Genomic DNA, 26,616 nt, shown 5'->3' with positions numbered 1-26,616 from the left:
GAAATTCTGTATTGCCCAGCGACAGCCCCGAAACCTGAAGGATCTGGAGAAGTTCTGTATGGAGGAGTGGGCCAAAATCCCTACTGCGGTGTGTGCAAACCTGGTCAAGACCTACAGGAAACGTATGATCTCTGTAATTGCAAACAAAGGTTTCTGTACCAAATATTAAGTTCTGCTTTTCTGATGTATCAAATACTTATGTCATGCAATAAAATGCAAATTAATTACTTAAAAATCATACAATGTGATTTTCTGGATTTTTGTTTTAGATTCCGTCTCTCACAGTTGAAGTGTACCTATGATAAAAATTACAGACCTCTACATGCTTTGTAAGTAGGAAAACCTGCAAAATCGGCAGTGTATCAAATACTTGTTCTCCCCACTGTATGTTATTTAATAGTTTTGATGTCTTCACTATTATTCTACAATGTAGAAAATAGTAAAAATAAAGAAAAACCCTTGAGTAGGGGTGTCCAAACTTTTGACTGGTACTGTATGTGTTTAATATACTATCTAGATAATAAAGTGTCTGATCACAGAACATTCCATAAAATACAAAAGAACAACAGTTGTAACACATTTGAAGTAAAAGGTATTACAATAACATTTTAGCAGACGCTCTTATCCAGAGTGCATACATTTTTTAATTTTTTTGTACTGGAATCGAACCCACAACCCTGGCGTTGCAAATGCGATGCTCTACCAACTGAGCTACATCCCTGCTGGCCATTCCTCCCCTACCCTGGGCCAATTGTGCACCGCCCCATGGGTCTCCCATTCGCGGCCGGCTACGACAGAGCCTGGATTCAAACCAGGATGTCTAGTGGCACAGCTAGCACTGCGATGCAGTGCCTTAGACCACTGCGCCAATCAGTATTACTATTCTGATTTCAGATTATCAAATCTAAAAAAATAAGGAAGAATATGCTGTACGTCTTTCTCCATTTTCATTAGGAAGGTGTGTAAATGGCAGTTGTTTGCGAAAATAAACATTGATTTCCATAGAAGATACACATTTTCACATGTTCTTTCTTGACTGATTACCATTTAATTGATGTTGTGCTATTGTTTATCATATAATTTGAAAGGGCTTTTTCTCAGCTTTCAAAATATGTATCATGTTTTCATATATGGTTTGACACCAGCAAATATTGCTCATTAATGCACGCAGAGGTCATTGGTCTGAGTAAATTCAGGAATTCCCTCCTACCGGTGATGCAACAATGCCAGTATGGCATTTTACAGTTACAGTTAGCTGGTGTTCTAAAGCCTAGTGTTTTAATTCCTCTTTCCTCTCAACTGTGGGAGGGTCTTCATAGAATTAGGAACTTGAACTTTCTTATGATGGTATAAAGGTCAGCCATTTTAGTCAGGGAGTTGGTCAACCATGGTTTGCCAGTGCTGTGATAAGATATTGTGTAAAATATGAATTTGAAGAATCGATCTGCAATGTATTTTTGTTAGCTAGCCAGACAGTTTTAGAGGAATGATTCCATTCATTTTTCTAATTAATTGCAAATAGTCCCAGTCGGTATTAGATAGACCATCGCGGCCCCGCCCGCCTGTGGGTAAAACAATCTCTGGTTTCCTAGGTTATGCCATTTGCTTACAGCAAATACTTGACCTTTTCAAATGCAACTTTCTTGTTGCCTTCTTGTTTTAGTCCATTACAAAACTACATTTAAGAAAAGTACAACATGTCTAAAGATAACTTTTAAACATTGCCTGCTCCCTTGCATTCTCACTACTTTGAAAAACGTAATATTGTAGGGCTTCCCTCAAGCCCCTTTTCATGACGGTGCTAGCAGCCACGTGAGTGCTAGCTAGCTACAGACCGGAACATTAAGCTAGCCAAGACCAACAACACAAACAAACAGACTATACATGTATAAGTAATGAGTTGTCACGAATTCAGCCGAGGCTGCCCCTCCTCCTTGCTCGGGCAGGCTTCGGCATTCGTCGTCACCGGAGTACTAGCTGCCACCGATTGATGTTTTCTGTGTTACACTTGTCTTGTCTGTATTGATCACACCTGTTGCCCATTATGTTAATTAGTTTCCCTAATTTACCCTCTGGTTCCCTTATGGTGTTGTGCGTGATTGTTCGTTGTTTTGATGTCTTTTGGTGAGTTTGTAATGGAGTCAGCAGGCACGTCCATTCCTTCAAGCTCAGTGGAGGAAGGCATCCAGCAGCACTCGACCATGCTACAAACTTTGAGCACAGCTATGGATCGAGTCCTGAACACCATGGAGCGATGGGAGAGAGGAGGTTTCCCAACATCTCCTCTTCCTCCAATTCCCCCCACATCGCTGTCCACCCATTCTAACACTGGTGCCAGTGTGATTCGGCTCTCGCTCCCGAGGGCATATGATGGAACAGCTGCCGGGTGTCAGGGGTTTCTGCTCCAGGTGGAGCTCTACCTGGCAACCATCCACCCGGCTCCCTCGGGATACGAGAGCGTGTACGCCCTCATTTCCTGTCTGTCGGGGAAAGCACTTGAGTGGGCCAACGCGGAGTGGGGAGGTATAGATGCAGAGTCTGTGCGCTATGAGGACTTTTCCCACCGTTTCCGGGCTGTATTCAATCATCCACCAGAGGGGAGAGCGGCGGGAGAGCGGTTGTTCCACCTCAGACAGGGCAAGAGGAGTGCACAGGACTTCGCATTGGACTTCAGAACCTTGGCAGCCAGCGCGGGATGGAACGAGAGGGCCCTGATAGACCACTACCGATGCAGCCTACGGGAGGACGTTCGTCGGGAGCTGGCCTGCAGGGACACCACTCTTAACCTGGACCAGCTGATATACTTATCTATGTGGCTGGATAACCTGTTGACCACCCGAGGACGTCCGGATCAGGGTCCGTCCAGTCCATCCCCCAGCACTTCCAACCCTACACCCATGGAGCTTGGAGGTGCTGATGTAAGGGGGACCGGTAAGGGGACTGTTTCCTGCACCAACTGTGGCCGCAGAGGACACACTGCTGGTCGGTGCTGGAAAGGGTCCTCAGGGAGTCGAGACAGCAGGCAGGGCCCTGGTGGACCATCCCAGGTGAGTAAGCACCCAACTCACCCAGAGCTCCCTGTTGCTCACGTGTGTGTGTGTGTGTGTTAGATTTCCTGAGTTTTCCTCACATTCCCAGCATAAGGCGCTCGTAGATTGCGGCGCAGCTGGGAATTTTATATACTGTCTGTTTGCACGTAGATTAGGGATCCCTATTGTGCCTGTTGATGTGGCCTTCCCCATACATGCCTTAGATAGTCGCCCTTTAGGGTCGAGCCTGATTAGGGAGGTTACAGCTCCACTCCGGATGGAAACGCCGGAGGGTCATGAGGAGAGAATCAGTCTCTTCCTGATCGATTCTCCTGCGTTTCCTGTGGTGCTGGGGCTTCCCTGGTTAGCCACTCATGACCCCAATATTTCGTGGCAACAGAGGGCTCTCAAGGGATGGTCACGTCAGTGCTCGGGGAGGTGGGTAGGTGTTTCCGTAGGTGCAACTACGGTGGAGAGTCCAAACCAGGTCTCCACGATGCACATTCCCCCCGAATATGCCCATTTGGCTCTCGCCTTCTGTAAAAGGAAGGCGACTCAATTACCACCACATCGACAGGGGGATTGTGCGATAAATCTCCGGGAGGGCGCTGCACTTCCTCGAAGTCATGTGTATCCTCTGTCACAGGAGGAGACGGCGGCTATGGAAACATATGTCTCCAAATCTCTGGGACAGGGATACATTCGGCACTCCACTTCCCCTGCCTCCTCAAGTTTCTTTTTTTGTGAAGAAGAAGGATGGAGGTTTACACCCGTGCATTGACTATCGAGGTCTCAATCAGATAACTGTAAAGTACAGTTACCCACTACCTCTCATTGCTAGTATGACGGAGTCATTGCACGGGGTGCGCTTCTTCACCAAATTGGATCTCAGGAGCGCGTACAATCTGGTGCGTATCCGGGAAGGGGATGAGTGGAAGACAGCATTTAGTACCACCTCTGCCGTACGGGTTGATGAATGCTCCCTCAGTCTTCCAATCCTTTGTCGATGATATTTTCAGGGACCTGCACGGACAGGGTGTAGTGGTGTATATAGATGATATTCTCATATACTCCGCTACACGAGCCGAGCATGTGACCCTGGTGCGCAAGGTGCTTGGTCGACTGTTGGAGCATGACCTTTACGTCAAGGCTGAGAAATGTCTGTTCTTCCAACAGTCCGTCTCCTTCTTAGGACACCGCCTGTCCGAGTCAGGGGTGGAGATGGAGAATGTCCGCATTGCAGCCGTGCGTAATTGGCCGACTCCAACCACGGTTAAGGAGGTGCAGCGATTCATAGGGTTTGCCAACTACTACCGGAGGTTTATCCAGGGCTTCGGTCAGGTAGCGGCTCCCATTACCTCCTTGCTGAAGGGGGGACCGGTGCGCCTGCGGTGGTAAGCGGAGGCGGTCAGGGCTTTTGGTCACCTGAAGGCACTGTTCACTTCGGCTCCTGTGCTGGCTCATTCGGATCCCTCCTTGGCATTCATAGTCGAGGTGGACGTGTCCGAGGCTGGGATAGGAGCTGTACTGTCTCAGCACTCGGCTACGCCCACAAAGCTCCGCCCCTGTGCTTTCTTCTCAAAGAAGCTGAGCCCGGCGGAGCAAAACTATGATGTGGGGGACCGGGAGCTGTTAGCTGTTGTGAAGGCTCTAAAGGCGTGGAGACATTGGCTTGAGGGGGCAAAACACCCTTTTCTCATTTTGACTGACCACCGCAACTTGGAGTACATACGGACGGCGAGGAGACTGAACCCTCGCCAGGCAAGGTGGGTCATGTTTTTCACACGTTTTGAGTTCACCCTATCGTACAGACCAGGTTCCCAGAATGCTAAGGCAGACGCTCTGTCCCGGCTGTATGACACAGAGGAGCGGTCCAGGGAGCCCACTCCCATACTTCCGGCTTCTTGTCTGGTGGCACCGGTGGTATGGGAGGTTGACGCGGACATCGAGCGGGAGTTACGCACGGAGCCCACTCCCCCCCAGTGTCCAGCAGGTCGTGTGTACATTCCATCTGATGTTCGCGATCGATTGATCTATTGGGCTCACACGTCACCCTCTTCTGGTCATCCTGGCATCGGTCAGACAGCGCGCTGTCTTAGTGGGAAGTACTGGTGGCCTACTTTAGCTCAGGACGTGAGGGTTTATGTTTCCTCCTGTTCGGTGTGCGCCCAGTGCAAGGCACCAAGACACCTGCCCAGAGGGAAATTACAACCTCTCCCTGTTCCATATCGGCCGTGGTCACACCTATCGGTGGACTTTGTTTACGGACCTCCCCCCGTCACAAGGGAATACCACGATCCTAGTCGTTGTGGATCGGTTTTCTAATTTTCTCATTCCTTTGCCAGGTCTCCCTACAGCCCTAGAGACTGCGGAGGCCCTGTTTACACACGTCTTCCGGCACTACGGGGTACCTGAGGATATAGTGTCTGATCGGGGTCCCCAGTTCACATCAAGGGTCTGGAAGGCGTTCATGGACCATCTGGGGGTCTCGATCAGCCTGACCTCAGGGTTTCACCCCGAGAGTAATGGGCAGGTGGAGAGAGTAAACCAGGATGTGGGTAGGTTTCTGAGGTCATATTGCCAGGACCGGCCGGGGGATTGGTCAGTTTACATCCTGGGCAGGGATGGCACAAAATTCCCTCCGCCACTCCTCCACTGACCTGTCTCCCTTTCAGTGTGTACTAGGTTATCAGCCGGTCCTGGCACCATGGCATCAGAGCCAGATCAAGGCACTTGCGGTGGATTAATGGTTTTGGCGCTCGGAGGAGGCCTGGAACGCTGCCCATGTACACCTGCAAAGAACTATCAGGCGTCAGAAGGCGAGTGCCGACCGCCACCGCAGTGAGGCTCTGGTGTATGCACCGGGGGACCGGGTCTGGCTCTCGACCCGAAACCTGCCCCTTCGCCTGCCCTGCCGGAAGCTGGGTCGGCGGTTTGTGGGGCCCTTTAAAGTCCTGAGGAGGTTGAACGAGGTTTGTTATAGGTTACAGCTTCCCCCTGATTACCGTATTAACCCCTCGTTCCATGTGTCTCTCCTCAGGCCGGTGGTAGCTTGTCCGCTCCAGGAGTTTGAGGTGCGGGAGGTTCCTCCGCCCCCATTGGACATCGAGGGGGCACCAGCGTACTCGGTCCGTTCCATTCTGGATTCGAGGCGTCAGGTGGGGGGCCTGCAGTATCTCGTGGAGTGGGAGGGGTATGGTCCGGAGGAACGGAGCTGGGTTCCCAGTAGGGACATCCTCGATCCCTCCCTGTTGAGGGAGTTCCATCGTCGTCATCCGACTCGCCCTGCTCCGTATCCTCCTGGCAGTCCCCAGGCTGGTGTCGGCGCACGGCTGGAGCCGCGCGTCAAGAGGGGGGGTACTGTCACGAATTCAGCCGAGGCTGCCCCTCCTCCTTGCTCGTGCAGGCTTCGGCATTCGTCGTAACCGGAGTACTAGCTGCCACCGATCAATGTTTTCTGTGTTACACTTGTCTTGTCTGTATTGATCACACCTGTTACCCATTATGTTAATTTGTTTCCCTATTTTACCCTCTGGTTCCCTCATGGTGTTGTGCGTGATTGTTCGTTGTTTTGATGTCTTTTGGTGAGCTGGTATTTGCTCTTCCCTGCGTGGAGGATTTGCTCTGCTATTTTTGTTCCAGTAAAGAACTTCGTTATTATAGTTCTGTGTCCTGCGCCTGATCCATCCTACCGCTACACCCAGACACCAGACATGAGTGGAGTTACAAAAAATATATACTTAAGAATATACTTAACAAGTTTTCCCCACACATTGCCTACTTGGACACCTAGGCACTACATTTCCCACTCTCCCACGCCGAATAGCCTGAAGCCACAGGGCTCTTCTCGCAGGCTCTGTTTTACTACGTGGGAGTATTGCAAACTGTAGGTCGGGATTTTTGACCTGCTTACATGTACATTGAACAACAAAGCAGCTTTTCTGAATGTTTTATTATTTCTGTATAACTAAAAATCTACAACGAAGTTGGCTCTTTTACAATGAGGGTCAATAGGAAAGAATGTTTGTTTTCCCCAATATGTGGGCATGGTCGAGGGGAATTCCTTATTATCACGTGAATATCGACTTGGAGTATATGCCAACATACCATTCAAACAATGCAGTGAATCCACAGCCATACACTGGCTGAAATCAGTTGATGATAGGACTTAGACACGTTGTATCATATAATAGCACTCACAGCTTTCCAAGAAATCAAGAAATTGAGACATTTATGGTATATTTACATATATTTTAGAGGCTATTTATACAGATGTTTTTTAATCATACCTGTATAAACTCTATAATTATATGATAATATTTTAGGTTGACAATAATTATATTATACAATTTCTGATATGTCTTACTTTTATTTTCCTGCATAAGTAAAATCAGGATTATGCCTCTACTGCCATTCATTCCAATTAGACTGGTTTGGATTTCTCCCTGACCAATATGGCTGCCATCTGCTCCCCATTTTGGAACTTTGAGGGTTTATGACATAGCCCCTCTAGTAATTTAATAGGATCTATATGATCTTCTCCTACAATTTTGCACAGCTATTCTTCATTTTAGGCTCAAAAGAAGTGTGTCATCCTGTTACATGCCACTGGCCAATTTATATTCTGTTGTGTTTTGTATTTTTGTTAATTTTCCCAAATATTTTTTTGGGGAATGCCACGGTTGCCACGGTTGCCATGGGTAACAGTGCTGTCACAATGCATAGGATGTTTGCATTTGTAGGCCAATTTGGAAACTGTAGAATGACTTCATTATCCATAATGCTCATTGACTGAACGTTCCAAATTACCATGGCAATGATGTATCACAGTAGTAATTATATTTATATGGTGAAGGGCCTTCTATGATGTATGCACACATGACTGTAAGTCGCTTTGGATAAAAGTGTCTGCTAAATGGCATATTATTATTATTTAGGGCAGGCCAGTAACTGATTTTACTGTGCATCACAATAGTAATCCTATTTCTATAGTAAACGGCCAGTCATTTTTGTAAACAAAACGTCTTATTGTCATACAAGATGCCACTTGTGGATTCAAAATGAGTAGCCTAATAATTATTTACATGGCCCAAGTTCCATTTGCAAACAAATTATTTTTCTGTATACATAATCATTTCATTCCGATCTCCTTTGCATTATTGTAGCCATTTTCTGCAGCCTGTCAACTATGCCTCTGTCTATCCCTGTTCTCTCCTCTCCGCACGGGCTATACAAACGCCTCACACCGCGTGGCTGCTGCCTCTCTAACCTGGTGGTCCCTGCACGCACCACCCACGTGGAGTTCCAGGTCTCAGGCAGCCTCTGGAACTGCCGTTCTGCTGCCAACAAGGCAGAGTTCATCTCAGCCTATGCTACCCTCCAGTCCCTCGACTTCTTGGCGCTGACGGAAACATGGATTACCACTGAAAACACTGCTACTACTACTGCTCTCTCCTCGTCTGACCATGTGTTCTCGCATACCCCGAAAGCATCTGGTCAGTGGGGTGGTGGCACTGGAATCCTCATCTCTCCCAAGTGGACATTCTCTATTTTTCCCCTGACCCATCTGTCTATCTCCTCATTTGAATTCCATGCTGTCACAGTCACTAGCCCATTTAAGCTTAACATCCTTGTCATTTATCGCCCTCAAGGTTCCCTTGGAGAGTTCATCAATGAGCTTGACGCCTTGATAAGTTCCTTTCCTGAGGATGGCTCACCCCTCACAGTTCTGGGGGACTTCAACCTCCCTACGTCTACCTTTGACTCATTTCTCTCTGCCTCCTTCTTTCCACTCCTCTCCTCTTTTGACCTCACCCTCTCACCGTCCCCCCCTACCCACAAGGCAGGCAATACACTTGACCTCATCTTTACTAGATGCTGTTCTTCTACTAATCTCACTGCAACTCCCCTCCATGTCTCCGACCACTACTTTGTATCCTTTTCTCTCTTGCTCTCCTCCAACACTACTCACTCTGCCCCTAATCAGATGGTAATGCGCCATCGCAACCTTCGCTCTCTCTCTCTCCCGCTACTCTCTCCTCTTCCATCCTATCATCTCTTCCCTCTGCTTAATCCTTCTCCCTCCAATCTCCTGATTCTGCCTCCTCAACCCTCCTCTCCTCCCTTTCTGCATCTTTTGACTCTCTATGTCCCCTATCCTCCCAGCCGGGTCGGTCCTCCCCTCCCCTCCAGCTCCGTGCCTTGATGACTCATTGCGAGCTCACAGAACAGGGCTCCGAGCAGCCGAGCGGAAATGGAGGAAAACTAGACTCCCTGCGGACCTGGCATCTTTTCACTCCCTCCTCTCTACATTTTCTTCATCTGTTTCTGCTGCTAAGGCCACTTTCTACCACTCTAAATTCCAAGCATCTGCCTCTAACCCTAGGAAGCTCTTTGCCACCTTCTCCTCCCTGCTGAATCCTCCTCCCCCTCCCCCCTCCTCCATCTCTGTGGATGACTTCATCAACCATTTTGAAAAGAAGGTTGACGACATCCGATCCTAGTTTGTTAAGTCAAATGACACTGCTGGTCCTGCTCACACTGCCCTACCCTATGCTTTGACTTCTTTCTCCCCTCTCTCTCCAGATAAAATCTTGCGACTTGTGACGGCCGGCCGCCCAACAACCTGCCCGCTTGACCCTATCCCCTCCTCTCTTCTCCAGACCATCTCCGGTGACCTTCTCCCTTACCTCACCTCGCTGATCAACTCATCCTTGACCGCTGGCTATGTCCCTTCCGTCTTCAAGAGAGCGAGAGTTGCACCCCTTCTCAAAAAACCAACACTCGATCCCTCTGATGTTAACAACTACAGACCAGTATCCCTTCTTTCTTTTCTCTCCAAAACTATTGAGCGTGCCGTCTTTAGCCAACTCTCTTGCTATCTCTCTCAGAATTACCTTCTTGATCCAAACCAGTCAGGTTTCAAGACTGGTCATTCAACTGAGACTGCTCTTCTCTGTGTCATGGAGGCTCTCCGCACTGCTAAAGCTAACTCTCTCTCCTCTGCTCTTGTCCTTCTAGACCTGTCTGCTGCCTTTGATACTGTGAACCATCAGATCCTCCTCTCCACCCTCTCCGAGCTGGGCATCTCCGGCGCGGCTCACTCTTTGATTGCGTCCTACCTGACCGGTCGCTACTACCAAGTGGCGTGGCAAGAAGCTGTCTCCGCACCACGTGCTCTCACCACTGGTGTCCCCCAGGGCTCAGTTCTAGGCCCTCTCCTATTCTCGCTATACACCAAGTCACTTGGCTCTGTCATATCCTCACATGGCCTCTCCTATCATTGCTATGCAGACGACACACAACTAATCTTCTCCTTTCCCCCTTCTGATAACCAGGTGGCGAATTGCATCTCTGCATGTCTGGCAGACATATCAGTATGGATGACGGATCACCACCTCAAGCTGAACCTTGGCAAGACGGAGCTGCTCTTCCTCCCGGGGAAGGACTGCCCGTTCCATGATCTCGCCATCACAGTTGACAACTCCATTGTGTCCTCCTCCCAGAGTGCGCAGAGCCTTGGCGTGACCCTGGACAACACCCTGTCGTTCTCCGCTAACATCAAGGAGGTGACCCAATCCTGTAGGTTCATGCTCTACAACTTTCGGAGAGTACGACCCTGCCTTACACAGGAAGCGGCACAGGTCCTAATCCAGGCACTTGTCATCTCCCGTCTGGATTACTGCAACTCGCTGTTGGCTGGGCTCCATGCCTGTGCCATTAAACCCCTACAACTCATCCAGAATGCCGCAGCCCGTCTGGTGTTCAACCTTCCCAAGTTCTCTCACGTCACCCCGCTCCTCCGCACACTCCACTGGCTTCCAGTTGAAGCTCGCATCTGCTACAAGACCATGGTGCTTGCCTACGGAGCTGTGAGGGGAACGGCACCTCCGTACCTTCAGGCTCTGATCAGTCCCTACACCCAAACGAGGGCATTGCGTTCATCCACCTCTGGCCTGCTGGCTCCCCTACCTCTGCGGAAGCACAGTTCCCGCTCAGCCCAGTCAAAACTGTTCGCTGCTCTGGCACCCCAATGGTGGAACAAGTTCCCTCACGACGCCAGGACAGCGGAGTCACTCACCACCTTCCAGAGACATTTGAAACCCCACCTCTTCAAGGAATACCTGGGATAGGATAAAGTAATCCTTCTACCCCCCCCAAAAAAAAAAAAAAAAAAAACATTGTAAAGTGGTTATCCCACTGGCTATAATGTAAATGCACCAATTTGTAAGTCGCTCTGGATAAGAGCGTCTGCTAAATTACGTAAATGTAAAAATGTAAATGTAAATAATGTGAAAAGTTAGCAATTGGCAGTGAGCAGTGAGCAAAATAACCATAGATGGCAAGTTGACAATGTATAAATAGTATTTATATGGTTGCAGTCCTCAAAGATTGAATTGCATTGAATTTTAATAATCAGATCCAATGATTTACCGCCTGTAGGGTGGGATGCCACTAGTGTAGATTATTGTTGGATGGTGGTATTGGGAATTACCATTGGAGAGCCATTGACAAAGCTCGTTGTCAAAGCCACAGTCAGGGTTATCAGTCGGAGGCTTTCCCTTTGGCCAGATCACAGATACAAACTTTGGGGTTGGTCTGCAAAGGAACAACATGACATGTATTCTACAAACCTACTATGCAATATTCATGGCGGTCACAATTCATTTTATGATGCAGAAATGGCCAGGTATTTGCAGAGAAATTACAAGGTAAAATGGCAATTTAATTTACAATAATTTATACATTGTGTCACCTGATAGATTTGGTGTGGCTGTCAAAATGAAGGATGGGCACAAATGTGGGGCTGTCATCAGTATGCTGCAGATCAAAAATGGAGTAGTCCAAGTTCCTCTCACCCTCCTCATCAAAGTGGACCAGTCCAGAGGCTCCTGTAATACACAGGTCACCACATACAATGATTATGCTTACATTACGCTCATGTATTAATCCTCCATAGCAGTGCAACACCAATTATTAATACTCTATAGATGGGTTAGCTGACAACGTCACGGAAAGCAATGTGCACGCGTCAATGGGGCAAAAGGCAGTGTGTTGTTATATGATTCTGGATGACCAGATAGCTAGCAACAATGACAAGAAGCTGCCATGTGGGGAATCGTAGGTGGCTCGTTGCAGCTAGTTTTATCTTGTTCTTGATACCTTGTCTTGTTTTGAGGTGTTTTGACTGATGTCACGTCTATGCTAATATGGCAAAACATTTGCTAGTTAGCTTACCAACAACTGTAACGATGTATTTGAGAGACAACAAGTGCTCATTGTGAAAAGTTATGTTTTCAATAAACATTGTAGCCGAAATATCGTTTACATGCTGTCAACAATCTAAGCCAACCCTGTCTGTTTTGCCCCATAGTTGTGCACGTGTTGGTTTTGATGCTAAACAACCAACCTGTCTATATAAAGGTCAACCTTTATGAATGTTCAATTTGGTGCAACAGGTTCTTATTGATAATGGCAGCTGCTTCTCAAAAGAAAAATCTGTAAACAGGTCAATTAAATTAATGGATGAATGAATACAATTTAGCATACGCTCTTATCCAGAGTGACCTACAGGAGCAATTAGGCTTAAGCGCCTTGCTCAAGGGCACATTAAAATAATGATCCCCTTGTCAGCACAGGGTTTCAAACCAGCAACCTTTCGGCTACTGGCCCAACGCGCTTAACTGCTAGGCTACCTGGCTGCCATTATTATGTTGTCCCATATACTTGAGTGTAAACAGCTGCTCAGGGCTTGGATTTCTGAATGTCACTGCATTGTAATGGGACCAAATAAATTAAATGTTTAATTTATTTGACAGGGACAGTGAACATGAATCGACATTCCAGAGTCCAGATGTAAATGTGATGGAGTTTTTTTGTCTAATCATGAAGCTGAATTGAAGCTACCATAGAAGTGGATGTTGTTCTTGTTCTTCAGTCTCTGGAGTAGTTCACCGCCATCATGGGGGTCTTTGCCATCTTTGAGGACCTCCTTCAGCCCCATGGCGTAAAGCAGGACTGCATCGTGCAAGTAGGCAGAGTAAGGGCTAACCTGGAACACAACATAGCCCACAGCAGAATCTCATGCTTTTACTGGATCTCAATGAAAAGGGTAACACTTACTTGAAGGGACTTCATAAAGCATTCAAAACCCATTCATAAGCAATACGTAAACAATGTGTTGTGTATTGAGTTACCTTCTGCCCAGCTACAAGGGGTTAATGGGGGCATGGTTTTGGGTGTCAAAGTTGAGACTGTTTTCTTAGTAAAAACCCTTGTCTTCAGCTGTCCTTTTTTACTAGTTGAGAGATGTTGTACAATGCTTATTGTCAACATCTGCAAGACATAATGAAATATCAACTTAAGTTGAAAAACTGCTAATGAATATGGTTAAAATGCTAATTAATGTGATATGTATGAGGTATGAATGTGTTATGAAGTCCTTATGTAGGTAATCATCAAGTGAAGTGTTACCTTAAAGATATTGGGTGCATTTGAGTGGTAAGACTAAAGCAACCGACTGTAGACGAAAGTCGAGGAGTGAAGTCGGACACTAATGTGGTTTTCCAACAGCAAGGCTCAGATCAACATGGCAGTGTTTCCATTGTTTATCAAAGTTTTTCTTTATAATGTTGAAATAAAATGTTTTCAACCCCATTCGGCTGAGCCCGGTGAAGCACGAGGCTAGCTAACCCACTGCCTGGACCAATAAAGCTAGCTAGCTAGCAGGTAGCTATTGGTAACTATTAGCAACTGTGGATAGTTGTTTCCAATGTTATTTCACGCTTAAGAGTACCTGTAATTATGCCAGCTAGCTACCTACCATTCAGCTGTTTTTCTAACCTCATTATCTGAAGCGTTAACGTTAGGTAGTTAGTAGCTACTGTACTCGAAATGTAGCTAGCTTGTTTCTACCTGGATAGCTAACTAAACAATAACTGGAACGACCTAGCTGTAATATTAGGAGACGCTTTCTCTCCGTTGGAACAGACGCGAACTGGCTGAATCGATTCAGTGGCTAGCTTTGCACTTAACTGGCTAACAGTAGCTACTAAGGGTAAGTTATAACCTACATTTATTTTTGTTTTGTTTTTACATACTGGTAACCAGGAAATTCGGGACATGTGTGACTAGTTAACGTTAGCTTGGCTCTCTCTGTGTGTTTCGTGCTGTGGGAGGAGGGGTTGGTTCGTTGGCAGAGAGCAATGGCTAGCTAGTATGCTAACTATTCTAGCTAACTAACTGGCTGAATAATTTGACGATGTACTCACTCAAACTGTCAAAACTAACCCAAAACTTTACACAACGTTAGACACGGACACAAATTATCTGTTTGGCGTGTTAACACACTGGTGGTTTGTTGTAACCGAGTATTGGTGCTAAACCGTGTTATTGGAGGCTGGCATGCTAGTAGGCTATGGCGTCATAGGATTCGGTGCCCTGGACGGTTTTCACGGAAGAATACTGTACCAAGTTAGCTAGCTGAATAAACTAAGTTAGAGTCTATTCCTAGGAAACATTGAACCGCTGTAGTTTACAACAATTACAATTTCTAAAGTGGAAGTTGGGAGAGTTATATTTGAGTGTTTCAGTGAAACGTAAGTGAGGGAGGCCCCGCTCTCTCGCGTTCCCAGATGTTTAGTTCATTTCATTCTGATCTCCTTTGCATTAATGTAGCCTTTTTCTGTAGCCTGTCAACTATGTGTCTGTCTATCCCTGTTCTCTCCTCTCTGCACAGGCCATACAAACGCTTCACACCGCGTGGCTGCTGCCACTCTAATCTGGTGGTCCCTGCTCGCACGACCCACGTGGAGTTCCAGGTCTCCGGCAGCCTCTGGAACTGCCGTTCTGCGGCCAACAAGGCAGAGTTCATCTCAGCCTATGCCACCCTCCAGTCCCTCGACTTCTTGGCGCTGACGGAAACATGGATTACCACTGAAAACACTGCTACTCCTACTGCTCTCTCCTCGTCTGACCATGTGTTCTCGCATACCCCGAGAGCATCTGGTCAGCGCGGCGGTGGCACAGGAATCCTCATCTCTCCCAAGTGGACATTCTCTCTTTTTTCTCTGAACCATCTGTCTATCTCCTCATTTGAATTCCATGCTGTCACAGTCACTAGCCCATTCAAGCTTAACATCCTTGTCATTTATTGCCCTCCAGGTTCCCTTGGAGAGTTCATCAATGAGCTTGACAAGTTCCTTTCCTGAGGATGGCTCACCCCTCACAGTTCTGGGTGACTTTAACCTCCCTACGTCTGCCTTTGACCCATTTCTCTCTGCCTCCTTCTTTCCACTCCTTTCCTCTTTTGACCTCACCCTCTCACCGCCCCCCCCCTACTCACAAGGCAGGCAATACGCTTGACCTCATCTTTACTAGATGCTGTTAATGACAAAGCAAAAACAGACTTTTAGAATTTTTTGCAAATGTATAAAAAATAAAAAACAGAAATACCTTATTCACATAATTATTCAGACCCTTTGCTATGAGACTCGACATTTTGCTCAGGTGCATCCTGTTTCCATTTACCTTTCTTGAGATGTTTCTAGAACTTGATTGGAGTCCACCTGTGGTAAATTCAATTAATTGGAAATGATTTGCAAAAGCATAAACCTGTCTATATAAGGTCCCACAGTTGACAGTGCATGTCAGAGCAAAAACCAAGCCATGAGGTCGAAGGAATTGTCCGTAGAGCTCCGAGACAGGATTGTGTCGAGGCACAGATCTGGGGAAGGGTACCAAAACATTTCTACTTCATTGAAGGTCCCCAAGAACACAGTGGCCTCCATCATTCTTAAATGGAATAAGTTTAGAACCACCAAGACTCTTCCTAGAGCTGGCCGCTCGGCCAAACTGAGAAATTGGGGGAGAAGGGCCTTGGTCAGGGAAGTGACCAAGATCTCGATGGTCACTCTGATAGAGCTCCAGAGTTCCTCTGTGGAGATGGGAGAACCTTCCAGAAGGACAACCATATGGTAGAGGGGCTAGACCGAAGCCACTCCTCAGTAAAAGGCACATGACAGCCCACTTGGAGTTTGCCAAAAGGCACCTAAAAGACTCTCAGACCATGAGAAACAAGATTCTCTGATCTGATGAAACCAAGATTGAACTCTTTGGCCTGAATGCCAAGTGTCACATCTGGAGGAAACCTGGCACCATCCCTACGGTGAAGCATGGTGGTGGCAGCATCATGCAGTCGGGATGTTTTTCAGCAGCAGGGACTGGGAGACTAGTCAGGATCGATGGAAAGATGAATGGAGCAAAGTAAAGAGAGATCCTTGAGAAAACCTGTTCGAGAGCACTCAGCTTCTCAGACTGGGGCAAAGGTTCACCTTCCAACAGGACAACAACCCTAAGCACACAGCCAAGACAACGCAGGAGTGGCTTCGGGACAAGTCTCTGAATGTCCTTGAGGGACCCAGCCAGATCCCAGACAGGAACCCGATCTAACAACTCTGGAGAGACCTGAAAACAGCTGTGCAGCGACGCTCCCCAGCTTGTAGCATCATACCCAAGAAGACTCCAGGCTGTAATCGCTACCAAAGGTGCTTCAACAAAGTACTGAGTAAAGGGTCTGAATACTTATGTAAATTTGATATTTCAGTTTTTAATTTTTTATTAAATTAGCAAACATTTCTACAAACCTGTTTTTGCTTTGTCATTATGGGGTATTGTTTGTAGATTGATGAGGGGAAAACAATTTAATCAATTTTAGAATAAGGCTGTAACGTAACAAAATATGGAAAAAGTCAAGGGGTCTCAATACTATCCGAATGCACTGTAAATAGTTAATAACTGCTAAATAGTTAACCAAATAGCTACCCGGAATATCTGCATTGACCCCCTTTGACTCATCACATACACTGCTGCAACTGCTTATTATCTAACCTGTTGCCTAGTCACTTTACCCCCACCTATATGTACATATCTACCTGAATTACCTCATACTCCTGCATCGACTCGGTACTGGTACCCTGTGTATATAGCCAAGTTATCGTTACTCATTGTGTATTTATTCCTTGTGTTATTATATTTCAGTTATTTTAAAATGTTTCTCTCTGCACCAGACATGTGAATAAAAAATAACAGCTGGCATTGATGCTTCCACGGCCAAGTTCAAATGCTGACATCAAATTCAAAGCAATCGGCGCACTGCCTAAACGGCTGACCGGCAAATCAAACTGTCTGGCACTGTCTCTGCTCTCTGCTTTCTTAACGTGAGAGAAAGACGCTCAGGCTGGAGGCTTCTCTCCGAGCGATGTTCCGCATGGTCCTAAAGCCAGCCAATGAATACGCTAAACAGCCGTTACATTTGAATCGGGATTGGAATGATTTGTCTACTTTTTTGTAGCCTACTTGGAAATTTTTCGTCTTAAGCTAGGGTATTGCGACTGCCATACCCAACTGACGCCCCTGCCCCATAATGCAACACACTTTGAAAGGCGGTGACTGACAAAAGTGATCCGCTCGCATGCACCCATTATGATGGATTAAGCAAAAAACCTTTTCTCTCACCTCTTTTTCTGATGTAAGTTTGGTGTAAAAAGGGTGCGTCTTCAGCCTCTCATAGACTTGCTCAAAGAAGTCATTGTAGTCGTAACCCTCGTTGGACTTCTGACCAATGACAAAGACCATGTTGAAGGCCCTCGTGGTCGCCAGGTCATTCCTGATGTTCATGGCATATTTCCACAGGTTGTCCTGTTCAAACCAAAGGTGGTGGACAAAGAAAGGTTTTCATGGCTGCATTCCAGTGTAAAAAGTTGTCCCCCTCTCCTCTGCTCTTGTTTATCGTACCTCTCACATTTGAGTAAAGTAAAGCCAGCACTGAGCTGGTTACACCTAACGACACATACCTCGGTAGAGTAATTAGATCATCGGGCTGATCTGTCAGGTTCACAAGTGGCATTGTTGTGATAAACCTTTGTGAACTTCTCAGCCACAATTATAATTTTTTTCAACTACAGGGTTGCCCTGGCTTCTTTTATTATACTGAACAAAAATATAAACGCAACATGTAAAGTGTAAAGTGAAATAAAAGATCACCAACATTTTCCATATGCCAAAAAGCGTATTTCTCTCCCGAGTGGCGCAGCGGTCTAAGGAACTGCATCGCAGCGCTAGAGGCGTCACTACAGATCCGGGTTCGATCCCGGGCTGTGTCGCAGCCGGCCGTGAACGGGAGACCCATGAGGCGACGCACAATTGGCCCAGCGTCATCCGGGTTAGGGGAGGGTTTGGCCGGTTGGGATGTCCTTGTCCTATCGCGCTCTAGCGACTCCTTGTGGTGGCCGGGCGCATGCACGCTGACTTCCGTCGCCAGCTGTACTGTGTTTTCTCTGACACATTGGTGTGGCTGGCTTCCGGGTTAAGCGATCAGTGTGTCAAGAAGCAGTGCAGCTTGGCGGGGTCGTGTTTTGGAGGACGCTTGGCTCTTGACCTTCGCCTCAACCGAGTCCATACGGGAGTTGCAGCAATAGGACAAGACTGTAACTACCAATTGGATATCATGAAATTGGGGGAGAAAAATGGGTATATATTTTTTAAACAACTTTTTTTTGACATGACAGGAATCAATAATTCCTGTAGTGGTCCTCTGTAGCTCTGCTGGTAGAGCACGGCGCTTGTAACGCCAGGGTAGTGGGTTCGATCCCTGGGACCACCCATACACAAAAATGTATGCACGCATGACTGTATGTCACTTTGGATAAAAGCGTCTGCTAAATGGCATATTATTATTATTATATTATAATTCAGTTGGAGATAAAGATGCTGTTGGATTCCACCGGAGCAGACCGGCAAAATACGTGCACTCGTAATTACACGTTTGCTTTAATCCGTTATTTGTATTTGTATTTTTTTTTTACAAATAACAGATTAAAGAAAACGTGTATCAAATGACACCCGATCATTGTAAGAGAATGGACATTTTACGGTAGTTCTGAATAGCTGATTGGCTGACATCAGATTAATCTGGGACACACCTCGCATATGCTCAGAGCACTACTCACAGTTGACGAATTAAGACAGACATTTTCTAACATGTCCGAAAATTATCTGGACACATAGATCACCTGGGAGCCAGGAGTTGCACAGGGCCAGGAGTTTTTCCTGACCAGGAAATATTCTGGGCCCTAATTGTGGCCTATACTTAAGGCCCAGAGTTTTTCCTCGACAGCTGGTCAAGAAAAACTCCTGGCGTTTCCATGCATTTTTAAAGTGAACTTAAAATAGAACATGTCTCACGTCATGTTCACCACTTCCCACAGATATCAAAGTCTATAGATTTCAAAGTGATGACAAACAAGTAACAACATTACACTCAAGGTCAATGAGAGCACAGAGGGCAACGTTACAATATCTTAATTTATGTTGTAATTGACTCCATTAACTAATCCTGACTTGAATTGAGTACAACAGTATGAGTTATAATACCCATAAAACCTAGCAGTCAAACACGGAAATGGTTCCGATCATTTTTCCATTGTTCATTTTCCCCATAGGGGATTTTAGAAACATGTCAAATAAGGGCTGTGTTTTGTGTAGACTCACCCTGTCGTGACGTTTTGATAACCATGTAAATCTCTTTCGGACAAGGTGACTTTTATCAATATATTCACTTGTATTTACCCCCAAAAATTAAATGCTAATTAGCTGCTAATGTGGCTATCATACAGAACTACAAATACCCGTCTCAAGATTCACATCACTCACCAGGGCCATGATGATCTGGACGAGAGGTAAGAATCTCTGGATTAGCTATCTAATGTTAGCTAAATTGAGTAATGAATAAATTGGCTACATTTGTTTAAATTTACAATTCTGTGAACTGTCTTGGGCAAGTTTTACATTTACACAATACATGTTATCTAGCTAGCTAGCTAGCTTATGGTTAGCTAGTTACCAACATTATCTGGGCTAGATGGCTACATTAGCCGTCTATTTATCTAGCCGTTTAAATGCATGAGAAATTCATAAAAACAAGTTTAGCCCTTCTTTGGATTTTATAAACCAACAGTCTAGCTTACTAGTTAACTAGCTAGCTAACTTAGATGGTGAAGCTAGGCGTTCTTGATAATGTTTGTTTGTGTCTGTGGGTGAGGGGTGGGTAGCCCACTTCAAGCACTACTTGGCTTGTAACTACCCTACCTAGCTGTATTATTTTGGGATGGCTTTTTGAGACATTTCAAATATTAACTGAATAGCATCCTTTCTTTAGTCAACATCATGCTTACTTTACTGCAGGAAGACATTGATCTGTTTGCTGTTACACTCTGGACAGCAGATCATTACTATAGCTAGTAGGCAAAAGTGATGGGGTAAAAAAAATTGCTACAGTTACCTATCACTATATTATTTTGGACATTATTATATCGATACTTTGAATCCAAGTATCGAATTGTAAAAGAAAAAAAAGAAAAAAGAAAAATATTATAATATATACAGTGGTGGTCAAAAGTTTTGAGAATGACACAAATACTATTTTTCACAAAGTCTGCTGCCTCAGTTTTGATGATGGCAATTTGCATATACTCCAGAATGTCATGGAGTGATCAGATGAATTGCAATTAATTGCAAAGTCCCTCTTTGCCATGAAAATGAACTTAATCCCCAAAAAACATTTCCACTGCATTTCAGCCCTGCCATCATGTCAGTGATTCTCTCGTTAACACAGGTGAGAGTGTTGATGAGGACAAGGCTGGAGATCACTGTGTCATGCTGATTGAGTTAGAATAACAGACTGGAAGCTTTAAAAGGAGTGTGGTGCTTGAAATCATTGTTCTTCCTCTGTTAGCCATGGTTACTTGCAAGGAAACACGTGCCATCATCATTGCTTTGCACAAAAAGGGCTTCACAGGCAAGGATATTGCTGCTAGTAAGATTGCACCTAAATCAACCATTTATCGGATCATCAAGAACTTCAAGGAGAGAGGTTCAATTGTTGTGAAGAAGGCGTCAGGGCGCCCAAGAAAGTCCAGCAAGCACCAGGACCGTCTCCTAAAGTTGATTCAGCTGCGGGATCGGGGCACCACCAGTGCAGAGCTTGCTCAGGAATGGCAGCAGGCAGGTGTGAGTGCATCTGCACACACAGTGAGGCGAAGACTTTTGTAGGATGGCCTGGTGTCAAGAAGGCCAGCAAAGAAGCCACTTCTCTCCAGGAAAAACATCAGGGACAGACTGATATTCTGCAAAAGGTACAGGAATTGGACTGCTGAGGACTGGGGTAAAGTCATTTTCTCTGATGAATCCCTTTTCCGATTGTTTGGGGCATCCGGAAAACACCTTGTCTGGAGAAGACAAGGTGAGCGCTACCATCAGTCCTGTGTCATGCCAACAGTAAAGCATCCTGAGACCATTCATGTGTGGGGTTGCTTCTCAGCCAAGGGAGTGGGCTCACCCACAATTTTGCCTAAGAACACAGCCATGAATAAAGAATGGTACCAACACATCCTCCGAGAGCAACTTCTCCCAACAATCCAAGAACAGTTTGGTGACGACCAATGCCTTTTCCAGCTTGATGGAGCACCTTGCCATAAGGCAAAAGGGATAACTAAGTGGCTCGGGGAACAAAACATCGAAAATGTGGGTCCATGGCCAGGAATCTCCCCAGACCTTAATCCCATTGAGAATTTATGGTCGATCCGCAAGAGGCGGATGGACAAACAAAAACAAACAAATTCTGACAAACTCCAAGCATTGATTATGCAAGAATGGGCTGCCATCAGTCAGGATGTGGCCCAGAAGTTAATTGACAGCATGCCAGGTCGGATTGCAGAGGTCTTGAAAAAGAAGGGTCAACACTGCAAATATTGACTCTTTGCATAAACGTAATGTAATTGTCAATAAAAGCCTTTGACACTAATGGAATGGTAGTAATTATACTTCAGTATACCATAGTATCATCTGACAAACATATCTCATAACACTGAAGCAGTGAACTTTGTGAAGACCAATACTTGTGTCATTCTCAAAACGTATTACAATTACAAATCGATACTTGGATTCAAGGTATCGATATAATGATGTCCAAAATACTATATTACCAGTCAAAAGTTTGGACACACCTACTCATTCAAGTTTTTTTTAACCATTTTTACTATGTTCTACATTGTAAAATAATAGTGATGAAATAACACATATGGAATCATGTAGTAAACAAAAAAGTGCTAAACAAAATTACAAACAAAATTTGAGATTCTTCAAAGTAGCCACCCTTTGCCTTGATGACAGCTTTGCACACTCTAGGCATTCTCTCAACCAGCTTCATGAGGAATGCTTTTTCAACAGTCTTGATGGAGTTCCCACATATGCTGAGCACTTGTTGGCTGCTTTTCCTTCACTCTGCGGTCCAACTCATCCCAAACCATCTCAATTGGGTTGCGGTCGGGGGATTGTGGAGGCCAGGTCATCTGATGCAGCACTCCATCACTCTCCTTCTAGGTCAAATAGCCCTTACACAGCCTGGAGGTGTTTTTTGGGTCATTGTCCTGTTGAATAACATATAGTAGTCCCACTAAACGCAAACCAGATGGGATGGCGTATCGCTGCAGAATGCTGTGGTAACCATGCTGGTTAAGTGTGCCTTGAATTCAAAATAAATCACAGACAGAGTCACCAGCAAAACACCCCCACACCATCACACCTCCTCCATGCTTCATGGTGGGAACCACACATGCGGAGATCATCCATTCACCTACTCTGCGTCTCACAAAGACACGTTGGTTGGAACTAAAAGTCTCAAATTTGGACTCATCAGACCAAAGGACAGATTTCCACCGGTCTAATGTCCATAGCTTGTGTTTCTTATTGTCTCATCTTCTTATTGGTGTCCTTCAGTAGTGGTTTCTTGGCAGGAATTCGACCATGATGGCCTGATTCACGCAGTCTACTCTGAACAGTTGATGTTGAGATGTGTCTGCATCGTATTGCTTAGTTTCTAATTTGTGTCAACTTTGAATTCAATGGAAGCCAAAGATTGTTAACTTCCTCCATTTTGTACTTGACCTTTCTAGACGCAGACCTGAAGACATTCAAGCAGCTCTTTGAGAGCAAGCATCCCAAGTGGTCCAATGGTCCCAGTACTGTTTGACATACAGGCCTAAGTGACCACACACACTCAAATGGACCTACAGCTGGGGTAAGATTCTTCCACCATTCACACATAGCAGACATAGTGTAAACCACCATGTTGTCAACAAAATGCTGTCCTCAATGTTTAAGTTGTATTGTGTATGGCTACATTTTTGGAAATGCTGTGATGACTCATCGTCTTTAATGTTGTGATTCACAGACACACAAAGATCACGATTTGAATGCTGCAACCGAGATGGAATGACGTTGAGGTTCACACGCTGAGACCTCGAGTATGACATGGGCCGGATATTTGTGACAAAGACCTAAAAGGGGTGCAGAAGCAGCCCTTATTCCACACAATGCCTTTTATGCCCTATGGTCCCTCAACTTCGGAAACTTTGGTACTCGCCATCTTATCTCTATAAACCCACCCTACCTTCACCCAATTTCCCTATGCTGCTTCCTTCACTTGTTCTTCTCCTGATTTGATAACATCTAGACTCATAACACGTTTAAAGGCGCTTACACACGGGCCGCGGTAAACTGTAATTTAACCGCGAGAAAACGTGCCTATCGTGTGTAGAGACCAGCGGTCCCGGTTGTTGTGAGCTTGAATGTTGTCATTAAAACATTGCTTGATTTGTTGACAAGATGAACTCTGCTCATTGGTCGAGCATGCGCTGCGGCCACTCAAGACTTCAGTTAATTACAGCACAGAGCTAGCGGCGCAGCCTCACGGAAGCAAGCACCACGAACACGGCCGCATGCAAAACCGCCGCCCTACTCCCATTGAAGTCTATGAGACCTTTGCCACTTACCATGGGTCATATGTAAGCACCTTAAAAGTGTTGTGGTGTGCTGTTTTTTCTACCTCTTTTTCACCTGTGTAATGCTGTCCTCCTGCTTATTCTGGGGGTCAGACTGAATGCAGTGGTAAATGTGCTGCTCACAATTGACAGCAGGAACATGGACCTGTTAAATTGACAAAAAGGGTGTTGATATTGCTGCGTTTAGGCATGGCTTCCTTGTTTTTAGTCTGTTAAGTGTGTTTCTCATTCTGCTGGAGTTGACCTAGTATTTTATACTAAACCTACCTTACAGTTGTTTCTCCATTTGTAACTCACCCACCAAAATTCACAATATGCTGTTTATAAATTTAGTTAGTTCTGAATTGCTTTAATACAGCAGTGCATTCTGACACAATGAATTGAAATAGATTTCACCTTGTTTATATAGTTGGCAGAAATGATAAGGCTGGAGAAGAAGAGGATCTGGGAAAATAAGGGTGTGTTGCTAATATCCTCTAGGTACTGTAGGTAGCTAGGCAGCTAGCTTCTTTGCAAAAAAAAAACTAGCCTAGTATTCATGGCACGTTGTAAATATCTGACTGCTACTAGGATAGTATTCTGTACAAGACACAAGACCAAATGCATAAATACGGAACAGTAAATGAAAATGCTCAATATATCTTTCATTTTGGATCAAGGTATCTAGAAGCTAGCTGACAGCAAAGGTGTCAGCTATAGATGACATGCCAGATTTGTAGTCTTGCATCATGTCTACTCTGATACTAATTAGCATTTTCGAATGTGAGCGTAAATAGAGACTAATATATTGATGAAAGTCACCTTGTCCAAGAAATATTTACATGGTTATCAAAATGTCACGCCAGAGAAAGCCTACATGAAACACAGACCTTCTTTGAAGTGGTTCTAAAATCCACATGGGAAAAATGAATGGTGAAAATATTATAGGTTTTATGGGTATTATGACACGTCCACTGTGGGGCTCTATGGCTCTACAATAAGACCATTAGAGGTCCCTCTTGAGCTGACATCCTGCCACCAGTTGACAGGTGTCTTGAATAACCTATGGCTGCTAAGCTATGACTGGAGTAGGGTGAAGTTTTCCATAAATGATGATCTTGGTTCAGTTTTTGCATTTGCATTTCCCCCACTAATGGTTAAGGTTAGGATTGGGGGAGGAGATGCTGATTGCTGATCCTAAATCTGTACCTAGGGTGTAAACATTGACAATAATACAGTGTACATTTCAGAAAATCCTGAGCCTCAAGGTCCAGGAGTTTTTCTTCTGATGACATGATCTGAGCAGGCAAAACGAACCTTTATAGGCACACTGTAGACACACTACAAATTATAAAGTCTTTATAGGGCATTTGTAAAGTCTTCATAAGCCATACATACTGTAGATGCTTCACAAATTATTTCTGAGGCAAGTCATACTACTTAAAAGGTGATATAAGCAGTCAATTACATTTGTATGTAGGCCTACTACTCGCCACAATGATTAACATATTTTAACTAACCCTAACTTTAACTAACCCTACCTGTGGCATCAAGCTACACACTCACGCACAATGACACTCCAACACACACATAATAACATGCACACACATTTATACTGATACTACACACACACTCACATACAATCATAATTTACGCTGCTGCTACTCTGTTTCTCATATATCCTGATGCCTAGTCACCTTACCCTTATACATATCTACCTCTATCACTCCATGCACATTTTAAATATGGTGTTGGAACTGACCCTGTATATAGCTTCTTACTTTCTCGTTTTTGTTCTACCTTACATTATCGTTTATGCTACATTGATTTTGATTACTGCATTGTTGGGTTTGGAGCTTGCAAGAAAGGCATTTCACTGTACTTGTGAACATGGCATTAAAAACTTGAAACTTACTCACCAAATTGCCACTGACCTCAAAATGTTGCAGAAGAAAAAAAACATACTCTCCAGCCATCAGGCCCTGCCTCTCCGCCTCCATTAAAAGGTTAATTGCATCCTCGGCGTTGGTCATCACCACAATCACTAGGAGAAGATGGGAAATTATGGTTTCGGTAACGTGGGTTTCAGTAAGCTTTTTGGACCAGTTTCCCAGACAGATTAAACCTAGTCCTGGACTCAATAGTGCATTCAATGAAATCCATTCAGAATGCTTTTTAGTTCAGGACTAAACTGAATCTGTGTCTGGGAAACCAGCCCATAATGTACAACTGGTTGGTAGTAGGAGCTTAGTCTCGCAAAATGAATAGACCTGAGTCAAATTATGTCAGGTCAATACTTTCAAATGGTTTAGCTGTGCTTGATTATGTTCAGTGCATAGAGCCAATTAAAAACAAAAAACGACATTTTAAGTGAGAAGTAGGCATTGGTCTCAAGCCAAAGAAGAAAGGAAACTCACATGAACAACACAATGCCTATTCCACCCATGATCTACCAAGGTTTTCCAGCACACAGCTTTGGGCTTCTACAGTATCTATGTTGGTATTGTATTTCAAACTATATGTAGGCAGGTTTCTTAGGATTAAAACCTTCTTGATATTAACAGCTGATTTTCCAGAGGAAAGCAAAAAACCAGAAACCCATTTAAGCCAATAAGGAGTAAAGAGAATTGAGCAAGCTCCTGGAAAATACACAAATAATCAACATGTTCTCATTAACTATTTGCAGTGCCTTCAAAAGTATTCATACCCCT

At 45.1% G+C, this 26,616-nt stretch overlaps 1 protein-coding gene across 1 annotated transcript in view; it reads right to left on the bottom strand.

The window, feature by feature from the left end:
- Positions 1–26,616, bottom strand: part of gucy2g (guanylate cyclase 2g) — a 179,683-nt gene that overhangs the window by 61,279 nt on the left and 91,788 nt on the right. The window contains exons 3-7 of the mRNA XM_045223798.1: positions 25,840–25,949; positions 17,544–17,726; positions 12,936–13,080; positions 11,785–11,920; positions 11,524–11,627 (exon numbers count right to left, since the gene is read on the bottom strand). Of these exons, the coding sequence (XP_045079733.1) occupies positions 11,524–11,627; positions 11,785–11,920; positions 12,936–13,080; positions 17,544–17,726; positions 25,840–25,949 (678 nt within the window). The remainder of the gene's footprint in view (positions 1–11,523; positions 11,628–11,784; positions 11,921–12,935; positions 13,081–17,543; positions 17,727–25,839; positions 25,950–26,616) is intronic.

This window comes from Coregonus clupeaformis, chromosome 1 (genome assembly GCF_020615455.1).
Source record: "Coregonus clupeaformis isolate EN_2021a chromosome 1, ASM2061545v1, whole genome shotgun sequence".
Taxonomy (NCBI): Eukaryota; Metazoa; Chordata; class Actinopteri; order Salmoniformes; family Salmonidae; genus Coregonus; species Coregonus clupeaformis.
Note: the sequence above shows the minus strand (reverse complement) of the source record. Positions and strands in the feature narration are given on the sequence as shown.